The sequence below is a fragment of the Mchenga conophoros genome, linkage group LG17 (assembly GCF_057382185.1).
Source record: "Mchenga conophoros isolate Kocher_MC1m ecotype Shallow Benthic linkage group LG17, M_conophoros_male_GT1.1, whole genome shotgun sequence".
Classification (NCBI taxonomy): Eukaryota; Metazoa; Chordata; class Actinopteri; order Cichliformes; family Cichlidae; genus Mchenga; species Mchenga conophoros.
The window spans coordinates 9,138,166-9,148,632 of NC_140542.1; the positions used below are offsets into that span (position 1 = coordinate 9,138,166).

The window sequence follows — 10,467 nt, forward strand, 5'->3', positions numbered from 1 at the left end:
GCAAATTTTGTTTTCACTCTTCTAATTGAAACTAGAAAGACCCAAAATGGAAGACTGTCTGTCATGTATTTACCTCATCAGAGCCCAGGCCTCAACATTACTGAAGTGGTGTTGAATCATCTTCACAGACAAGTAAAAGGCAGCCAACATCCAAAAAAGAGCTCTAAATGTCTGTTACGGAGCCTGGAGACTAGTTTGCCTAAGAGAGCTCAGCTTCATTAATTAATAATAACTTTTTGTTAAGCATAAGATTAAAGTAAATTAATCCCCCCCACACACAGACACATTTTCTCAACATATATAACATATATAAAACAGTAAAATATTAACAAAATAAACTATTTAAAAAATAGCAGAAGAAGAACGAAGGAAAAGAGGGGCACTGATCCTTTAGTAGCCAATAATAATAAAAGTGCAGTAGCCATCAGCGTGGCACCACATCTCACACAGCTCCAGCAGTCATGTGACTACGACTCAGTTTAACAGTAGCAAGCTTTCAGTCTTTTTGTGTCCAGTTTGGATACAAGAAACGACAAACTTTTAAAACTGTAATATTAATGAATAAAAAAATCTGTATTTTGGGAATAAAAGCCAAGTTTGTTGTTTTATTTTTATTTATTTATTTTTGTTGACTTTGAGGTACTGTGACCTTTCGTTAAAAAACATATTTTTAGTATTATTTAAAAAAAATAGTTGAAGCTCATGCGTGATTATGCCCTTGCACTTGTGTAATAGAAACAGGACTCAAAATAGTATTTTGATGCGTAATTAACATTTTTTAACATCTGTTTTTAAGGTTTTGGGGTTTTATGATTTATGCAAATAGGTCTTTAAACTGTCACAGACAGTCTGCCTGCTGGTAACAGTGACTGTATTTTGCCAATGATTGAATATCAACCGATGACTGTACAAATCACTGTTATGTGTTTTCTACAGTCAGTGATACCAACAGGCGGCGCCATTAACCTGATATAGAAGTTGCTGTACCCGGACTTATTCAAAGGACGGACACATGAAACGGAAGCAACATCATCGCTTTTCCGGCATGCTCCTATTTGAAGAGCAGCAAAGCGCCTCACTGCGATTTTTTCCACGATGTCTGTTAAACTAAATGCGCTAAACAGTGATTCTTACATTGACATTAGCCAATACAGAGACCAACACTTTAAGGTAAATGAGGAAGTGGTCTTTAGGAAGGCGGTGACTTATCGTAATTTACGGGAATGTAAATGTAATGTGTCTTTTAGCTAACTGTTAGCAAACAACAAAGGCGAGCGGTGCTGTGTAGTGGAGGTGGAGGTGACTCGGGAACAAACAGAACAGCAAAACACATCTCTGTATTTTAACCTGGCCTTAAAAACTCCTGATGTTGTTTTATGATGCTTCGTTGGGACTAAAGCGTGGCTAACTTATAACTTAACTCCTTGCTTCAACACAGGTCGTTTGAACGCTATAATGTCAACTTATTGAGAGCAATTTTTTTTAAACATTTGTAACGTTGCTTGTGCTTTTAGGGTAATCGCTATGATCAGGAGAAGCTTCTGAAGCAGAGCAACACTTTGTATGTGGGCAACCTCTCCTTCTACACCACCGAGGAGCAGGTAAGACACAAAACCTTCACCAGTTAAAGTAATAACTCGGCTTTATTGGAAAGTTGCTGAATTTCTTCTTCAAAGAGACCAATATGATGGGGAAAATTGCTGACTGAGCTATTAATACATTAGGAGACTCATTTATAAAACAGTGCATGTGATCTGTCTTCAAAACAAATATAGTTAGTCAAATATTGTCCTATAGTTATGCCAGCAAAACACCACTGGCATTACACATAAGCTTCAAGTGTTTATATGGAGCAGGTTATCTACTAATTGGAAGATTGTTGGTTTTCCTAAGTATCCTTGGGCAAGATGCTGAGCCCCAAGTTGCTTTCCCCAATTGTGTGTGACTGTGCGATAGAAAGTGCTTGTATGAATGGATGAGTGAGCCATGTTGTGTGCCTGACAAAAGTCATGTAAAGAGTGGCATTTTAGCTGTTTTGAGCTTCACAGCAGCTTGACACTTTCAGCAGTACTGCACTCAAGCTGTCTTTGTGTTCAAGGGTTGGAAAATTTGATGGAAAAAAACTGAACGTCAATGTGTCGCACATAAAATATATGTCAAAAAACACATAATAGACATATTTTCAGTGTTGATTTTTCTGATAGTTTATCATAAGAGAAGTCCCAGAGTTGGAAAATTTACAGAAGATATTTTGTTAAATTTTCTCAAGTTTTCTAACTTTTTTTGCCACTGTGAACAGGTACATGAGCTGTTTTCTAAAAGTGGAGATGTCAAGCGTATCATCATTGGCCTGGACAAAATCAAGAAGACTGCTTGTGGGTTCTGCTTTGTCGAGTATCCTTCAAAAATATTTAATTCATGCTAAAAGAAACTGTCAGTAATTTGACTGCCTTCAGAATAGCGCTGGGCGATATGGCCTAAAATCCATATCACGGTATAATTTTAGCACGTGTGGTAACGATATATATCGCGATATATTATTTTCTTCTGTATAACGTATTTTCCACACTATAAGGCACACGTAAAATCCTTTAATTTTCTCAAAAATCGAGAGTGTGCCTTATGTATGACCTACTGACCTCGAACTGATTTTGGCGTGCAGAAATCTGTTAAAAAATGTTTTAGTGCAACTTTGGTAAGCCGCACTGCTTGATGGATTGTCAGAGCATTACGGCTGCCATAGTGAGGAGCTTCGCAGAGTAATCTGGGTCCAAAACTCCGTCCCCTTCAGCTCCCAAAGTCAAATGAACACAGAGTTAAAAACGATCTAAATTCTTTCATCTTTAATAAAATCATCAGCGTTGCTGCTTTACCAGGTGTAACAATTAAGTTTAACATCCAGGCATCCATGAAAACAGAATTTATTACATTTAACGGAGTTACAAGTTAACAGGAAGTTAGCTCGCTAGTTTACACCTAAACATTTCATACCATGTTCTGACTGAGAGATTTTTGAAACTAATTAAAACGTACAGCTCTGCTACCACTTCCAACATAAATGAAGACAGAAAACTAAACAGCAGTGGCGTTTACAGGGTTACTGAAGTTGGACTACCTGGTATATAATGTTGTGCTACGTGATTGCTAGCGACACAGCTATGTTAGCATAACATTAGCACAGTGAAGCTGGAGGATGAACGCCAACTTTTGTCCACTCGATAAAAGTTAATGTGAGGGATTCTGGTGGTCAGGGACAAATGCAATCGCATAGCAGGATGCTATACATGGGCCAAACTTCAGTCAGGAGAACAACTGAGATTATTCATCCACAATACGAGGTTAGTTATCAATATACTGCAACAACATGGGAATAGAACAGCTGCGAGAGAATTCAACATTAATGAATCAATGTTACGGAAGTGGAGGAAGGGCAGTTTTTGGCTTTCCTCATATTCTAAAAGTGCTTCATCTCTTTGCTATGACTGTCGCCCGGCATAATTTGCAGATGATTATGGTTGAAGCCGCTGCGATGCTTTCAACCAAAACAGGCACAGCTTGATGACATCATCAACATGCGCTATCGCGGTAGAGCGGTATAGTCAAAATCTCTATCGTTGGCCATATTTATATCGTTTCTATCGCCCACCCCTACTTCAGAATCCCCTTCAGAAGTTACCAGAACATCATGAATTGCACGTGTTGTGCCTTAACGCTGTCCCAGATACTACACCCGTGGAGATGCAGAGCATGCCATGCGCTTCATTAATGGCACACGGCTGGATGACCGCATCATCAGGACAGACTGGGATGCCGGCTTCAAGGAAGGAAGACAGTTTGGTCGTGGAAAATCAGGAGGACAGGTGAGGGTTAGGATATGAGTACTTTAATAAATGGAAGCAACCTGCTGTGGATGCCGACTGCTGGTTTATTTATTTATTTTTATTGGAGCAAACTACAAAGCTTAAAGTTAGTTCTGTGAGTAACTGCACTCGTATTTGAATTAATCCAAAAAGATATTAACCCACGACTAAAGTAATGTTAAAGAACATTGTCGACGTCTCTGATCTGGGCTTTAGAGCTCAGCTCACTGGTATAATTTAAACACTTAGTTGTTCATCTTGTTTATTTGAACGAAATCAGCCTCCAATAGATCATGCTGTTGTGATTCGAACCCTGCATAACCTGCAGTTTTATCACTTTGATAAAAATATTGTTTCAGTTTAGTTTTTAATGTTATGTTTTGTTTTTGTTTTTTTTTTACTGATTGTGAGATAAGAGTTTTTAAACCTCTTGACTGGGGTGCACTTTGTTACTAAACATTCAGATCAGCAACTTTCAATTCAATTTTATTTATATAGCCCGAAAAACAACAGCCGCCTCAAGCCGCTTGTCCAGACTTCAGTCCAGAAATGCTTGCGTCTGCTTTTCAGATCCATATCATATCAGATTTGTTTCGTTTAATGCGCCTTATCATCCGGTGTGCCTTATAGTCCGGAAAATACGGTATTTTACTCATACAATTCATAAATGAACTCACCAAAGTAGGGACACTTAATTGGTGATTGTAGTAGTTTCCATTATGTTGAGAGCTCAGGTTTGGCTGATGCTTTTTGCCTGATTGTCATCATCATGACGATCATTGTCTATCATTGAACACTTCAGCAATCTCTGCACTGCAGATATTTTGGACAACAACATAAAATGCAGCATACTATGACATTTGAAAAATGACACATACTGAAATGGCATTCAAAAAATCAATACACTTTATCATGGCATTTTAATACACCAGTATGATATTTAGAACTTAGAAAATAAATTATGCATGAATACCCATGGCCTTTAAATAGATGGCATTACCGTAGTAATGCATTAGCAAAATGAGCTGGTATATTATGCTGTTAACAAACACAACATAACATAATCATGTTTTATTTTGTCGAGCTTTCTGGGAGCGTAAACATGGCAGCAAATATTGGGCAAAGGACCTGATTATTGTTTAGATTTTCCTTTCCTACAAACACCCAGCAGTATGACTCCTGAAAATGTTTGTGTTGGAGCGTAAAAGTTTAGTCTTGGTCATTGAGAACAGCTCATTAACCCTTTACAGCCGATCGGAGCGGACACGCTCTGTTTTTCGTAACTATTTTTAAATCCCAGTAGCACTGCAACCACGTAAGCTAGCGCAAAAATTTTTTTTGCATATGAAACCGGAGGAGTTGTACTCACATCTTGTGCCATCAGCTTGTCCTAGGTCATGGTTTCCTTCCACATAAAGCTTTGCAAAAACTGCATAAAAAGCACTTGCAGCAACAAAAACATAATATTCCAGAAACACGCTTTGCCGATCCGATCAGCTGTTCATAACACTTCCTACGTTGGAATAGACGTCAGCGCGAACTTTTGCATTTCCGCCATTACCTGCCCGAAACCGGAAGTGACGTCATTTTCGCGGAAATGTAGTCTTTTTTACTATCAGGCCCTCAGAGCCTATACTGGTCTTTTTAAAAGTTATCTTTGACTTTATGACTTTCTGTGTCGTTTCTGGGATGCTTAGCACTCATATTGCACTGCTGGAAATAGTTTATTTTGATGCATATGCTGCTTTATTGCAAATTTGCAGTATAATATTTATTTTCGTTTTTCCTGCAGTGTATAAAAATTGGTGTATTTCAAAAATAAAACTATGAAGACACTCAAAATAAATTTCCTGTGGTGGGAAACTATTTTGTGCAACTTTTTTGTATTTACAGTTTTGAGGGATAAGCCTCTTAAATTTCTCCAACTAGAAATATATGTTAAAAAACAAAAACGATTTTCAATTTTTTTTGTAGTTTATTGCACTTTTTTGCAATTTATGTAATTACTATGCACTTAATGAATACATATTATTAAAATCTGGGCTATAATGGTTGTATTGATGTATAGCAACTTGAAATGCTCCCAAAAATGGCTCCACAGCAGGTAAAAATATAATATAAGCTCTGGCGGACTTGGTTCTATGGTAGGTCTTAAAGGGTTAAACAAATGTCACGTTAAAGGTTGGAGTGATGAGAAGTGCTTCTCAAATGGTTGGATGCTGATTTTACAGGGTTGGGTAGAGTGTGTTAGTCTCAGTTGAACAAGTGATTGATTTATACTCTCTTCCTTTCCCCCCCCCCCTCTCTGTGTGTTTCTGTGTGTAACTGTGTAGGTGAGAGATGAGTACAGGCAGGATTATGATCCAGCGAGAGGCGGTTATGGTAAGCTGGCTCAGCAGCATCGACCCACAGAGGTGCGCAATAGTTTTTAGAATAAAGTCCACAGCAGTCTGCCTGGACTACAGAGTCCCAGCTGTCAGTCCTGCTCCGGATTAATTCTCCCACAAGGTCACAGCAAGCTACCACAGATCATCTGAATTTTGTCATGAAAGCCCTGTGCAGCAGTCCTGCTCGGACCACTGGATCCAGGTGTGAGCAGATGTTATTTATTTGTTTTGGAGGCTTGGTTTTTGCTCTGCCCACCTCTGCGACTAATATACCTGCCATCTGTCTGCATGGTTGACATGTGATATTTGGTGATGTTTATTATCCTGTGTAAAGAAATGCCATTGATTTTCCTGCAGGCTGGAAACCCTCTGATAAAGTTGTCGTCTTGATTTTCTGTGTCATGTTCAAATAACAACCTGAAATTTTGAAGATGTAGTCTGCTGTTCCATGTTTGAAACCATGTCCAAAACTGCATACTTTTTAAAATAAAGTCTTGTTTTTTTGAAAGTTCATGTCATTTTGTGGAGTCTGTTTGATTAAACAGGTCTTTGCTTAAATCTTCGATCTCTCTCAAATACGGCTAAAGAACAAAATGTAGCAATGTTTGATTCCTTTTCCTCTTTGTATTTTGGCTGTTTGACAAATGCTAGTTGATGGAAATAAGCTGTAAATACAAATTGTGTAAAGTGTCCACTTGTGTTACTGTCTGCTGTATGCTACTTCTCCAGTGTGGAGACATGAGAGACATACATTGTTATTATCATATATAGATATCTCTTCTCTTCATTGTGGCACCTGTCAGTGGGTGGGATATATTAGGAAGAAAGTTAATATTTTGTCCTTAAAGCTGATGTGTTAGAAGCAGGAAAAAATGGACAAAAATAACAATGTTAGTGAAAAGGGCCAAATTGTGACGGCTAGCTTAGTCTCCAAAAGTGCCATCGCTTGTGGGGTGTTCCCGGTCTGAAACGGTCAGTATCTACCAAAAGTGGTTTATGGAAGGAACCATGGCGAAGCAGCAACAGGGTCATGGGTGGCAAAGACACATTGATGCATGTGGGGAGTGAAGCAAGGCTGTACGCAGTGTGTAGCATTGGACAATGTTCTGCTGGGAAACCTTGGTTCATGCCATCCATGTGGATATTACTTTCATCAGGGCAGCATAAGGGGGACCAACGCAATGTTAGGCTGGTGGTCATAATATGAGCGTAATAAAATAAAGGAAATCCAGCAATAAAAGGAGAAGAAATAGTACATTTTGGATATACACTTTAAACCCATCACCTCCCTACACTTTTATACAAACTAAATATGGAACAGTTTGAAAAGCTCAGGATTGTACAGTCCTCACTCTGCCTGTGATTTTAATATTGCAAGTTTTAATAGGTAGTCAGCTGCTCTCTTATCTCAACGTGAGATGTGGAGATGAAGCAATTAGCAAAGCAGAATACTAGAAATTAGCTTTCTCATTTTGCCCTCACCACCAGTTCCTACATCACATCCTTTCAAGCAGGTTTTGAAAATGAACACAAGATGGCAGAAGAGGAGGGTGGAGTTCCTTGAAATAATGAAGGGCAGAGAGACTGAAAAGAATACAATTTCCATGTGAGCTTAGGTTGTTCAGAGTGACGAGAGCGTAGAGTTAACAGTTTAAACACGTACTTGCACTTTCCCCCCCTTTTCTTTCACTTTCATAGCCTCTTCCTGGGGACTCCCCGGGAAAAAAAATCCCAAACAAACAAAAACTGTGATTCCCAATAGGAGGAAGTATTTGTGGAGTTGTCAGAGTACTTAGGAAGACTGTAGAGTACTGAGTAGAGTATCTAAAAATAGACAAAAGCAGTTAATGGCTCAGCAAAGACAGAATTATAAACTCATTATGCTCCATTTCCATCTTTGGTCTGACACTGCGTCTGCTATCAGTAGTAGAGGTAGAGTAGAGGTAAGTGAAAAGTATTCAGCAAGTTGCTCAGATTGTTTTTGGCAGATGTGCCTCACACTCCGGCAGTGATTAGTTAACCCACTATGGACAGGTCTATTGCAGTTTAGAATCACCAGTTAACCTGACCAAGACCTTCTTGCTGTGAGACAGTAGTGCTAGCCACCCTGCTGCTCAAGGAACCAGTTGTCTTATAACCCATTTGGACCCAGGCATAGATAAGCAGCAACTGTGCCAGGAGGTCCAAGAGTATAATGGCCCCCAAACTGCATACCCATGCCCCACATACTTTATAAGTTGTAGGTGTCTCTGTTTCAATAATATCCCCACACTAAGATGCAAATATAAAAAAAGCTAAAAAATAAAGCAAATATTAAACCAGATGTAAAACGTGAAACTAGCCATCCCACACATGATTGAATACTGTAAACAAAAAACAAACAACAACAACAACCTAAAACTATAGGCTATGTAATACTACTGAACAAACTTTTTTGAAATGATGAAATCTGATGCATGAAGAGACAATTTGATAGAAAAGACTCTTCGTGTGGCAGCGTAAATGTAAAAGTAGAATCAGACTGAATTATAGGTGCCTGTTTGTCTCTGTTGCACACCTTTAACCTGTATCTTCAGGCCCTTTTGTTACGCTGCAGGTGGAGTTTGAAGTTGAAGGAGGTCTGGCCTTGACTAATGGATTGTAAAAGGTTTTCACTCTGTCCTCAGTACCACAGAGAACCTGTTCTTATGTGGATTTTCATGCTTTCCATGAAAACTACCTTTGTTATAATTTGGGCATCATATATCACATTTTTTGCACGCTCGATGAAAGGTGTTAAAGTATTTTATTTTGAAAGTTCCATCTGCACTAACCATTTCGATCTAGATTGTGGTTCAGTGTTGTGTTTAGGTACCTGGAGACTGGCTAAGTCACTGTTTCATTTAGTGAATGTCTTGTCACACAGATGGATTCAACTCCAGTGTCTTTGAATGTGGCCGGCATCAGTGGTGCTTGTTCTGCTCTGAAGCCACAGTGTGTTCAGTCGAGCAGCACATGAACCAATTCTCCACCTACTCCTGATTCTGGTTGAAGTGGACCTCCATCTCTCAGCAGCTTCCAAGCCTGCAGGCAGGAAAACACAGCACATGATGGCCTGGTGGTTATCAGTAACCACACTTTTAAAAAACGCTTCATTCAGGCTCAACATGTAATTTTTAATGGGGTCAGATTATAGTCAGAATTAGCTAAACATCGTGTTATTGAGAGGACTGAAATGCATCACAGTCGCCTGCTTTTTTCTCATTAAGAAGAACATTCCTAAGACAACCTGTCGTTGGCAGGTTGGAGTTAAAGTCAGATAATGTTTCACCATCACAATTAAGAGCAACAGCTCTCAACACCAGCCTTTGGAGTGGGAGACAGCGTGGTTATTAATTCATGATGAGAGTGGTTCATGGATAAGCAGTCAAACAAACCAGCATAAACTCACTCATCTTTAAGCCTTTCTAAGCACTAAGTGTTTCCAAACCCCTGTCCACATACTTTCACATATGTCTTCTGTATGTCTGTTTTTAATTGAAGTTAGTTTAACCTCACGGAAACCTCAGTGTGAAGCTCTCGGTAACATTTGAGAAAATAGTATGCATTCAGAGTTCACGAAACATCTTTTAGATGAGTCATTTTTAAATGTTCAGCAATATACCTCCCAGCAGAGATTATGACTGGGAATAGCAGGAGGAGGTTAAGTGAAACCGATCCTGGTAGACTATTTAGGCCAGAAATACTGGGCCTACTAGACATTAAACCTGCACGAACTGCTCAGTCATGGAAACCCCTGCTATGAAGCCGTGCATATTTTTTGTGCTGATGCCAAAGGAGGCGACAACAGAGGCGACTTTTACACACTTACACGTCTCAGTGACCTGCCCGCTCTGTAGCATTACATCTTCTGGCACTATTTGCTGAGTCTCTGTGGTTCCTAAACGCATCCACATATTTTTCAGTTATGGCAAATGTACTGGTTCTTAGAAAACATCATTCACATAAGCATTTTTTTCTATGTCTAAGTGCTTTTTATCTAACATTCACTTCCCAGTGAAAGTATTAAGAGCTACTCTGGGTTCACTATCTTCCACAAGGATACTTTGGCATGCAGACTAGAGAAGCCAGGGATCGAACCACCAACCTTTCTACCTTGCACCACAGCCACAGTTCAACCCAAGTTAATCATGGAATATCTAGAAGGGAAGAAATTTCACATATTGTTAAGATAACACACT

General features: G+C 39.2%; 1 protein-coding gene across 1 annotated transcript; it reads left to right on the forward strand.

Moving 5' to 3' along the window:
- The first annotated feature begins 1,012 nt into the window (after positions 1-1,012).
- Positions 1,013-6,760, forward strand: ncbp2 (nuclear cap binding protein subunit 2). The gene is made up of 5 exons (XM_085252487.1): positions 1,013-1,170; positions 1,515-1,601; positions 2,300-2,394; positions 3,722-3,860; positions 6,194-6,760. The coding sequence occupies exons 1-5, from the start codon at positions 1,096-1,098 to the stop codon at positions 6,290-6,292; spliced, it is 495 nt and encodes a 164-aa protein (XP_085108613.1). The 5' UTR covers positions 1,013-1,095; the 3' UTR covers positions 6,293-6,760.
- Positions 6,761-10,467: the final 3,707 nt, after the last annotated feature.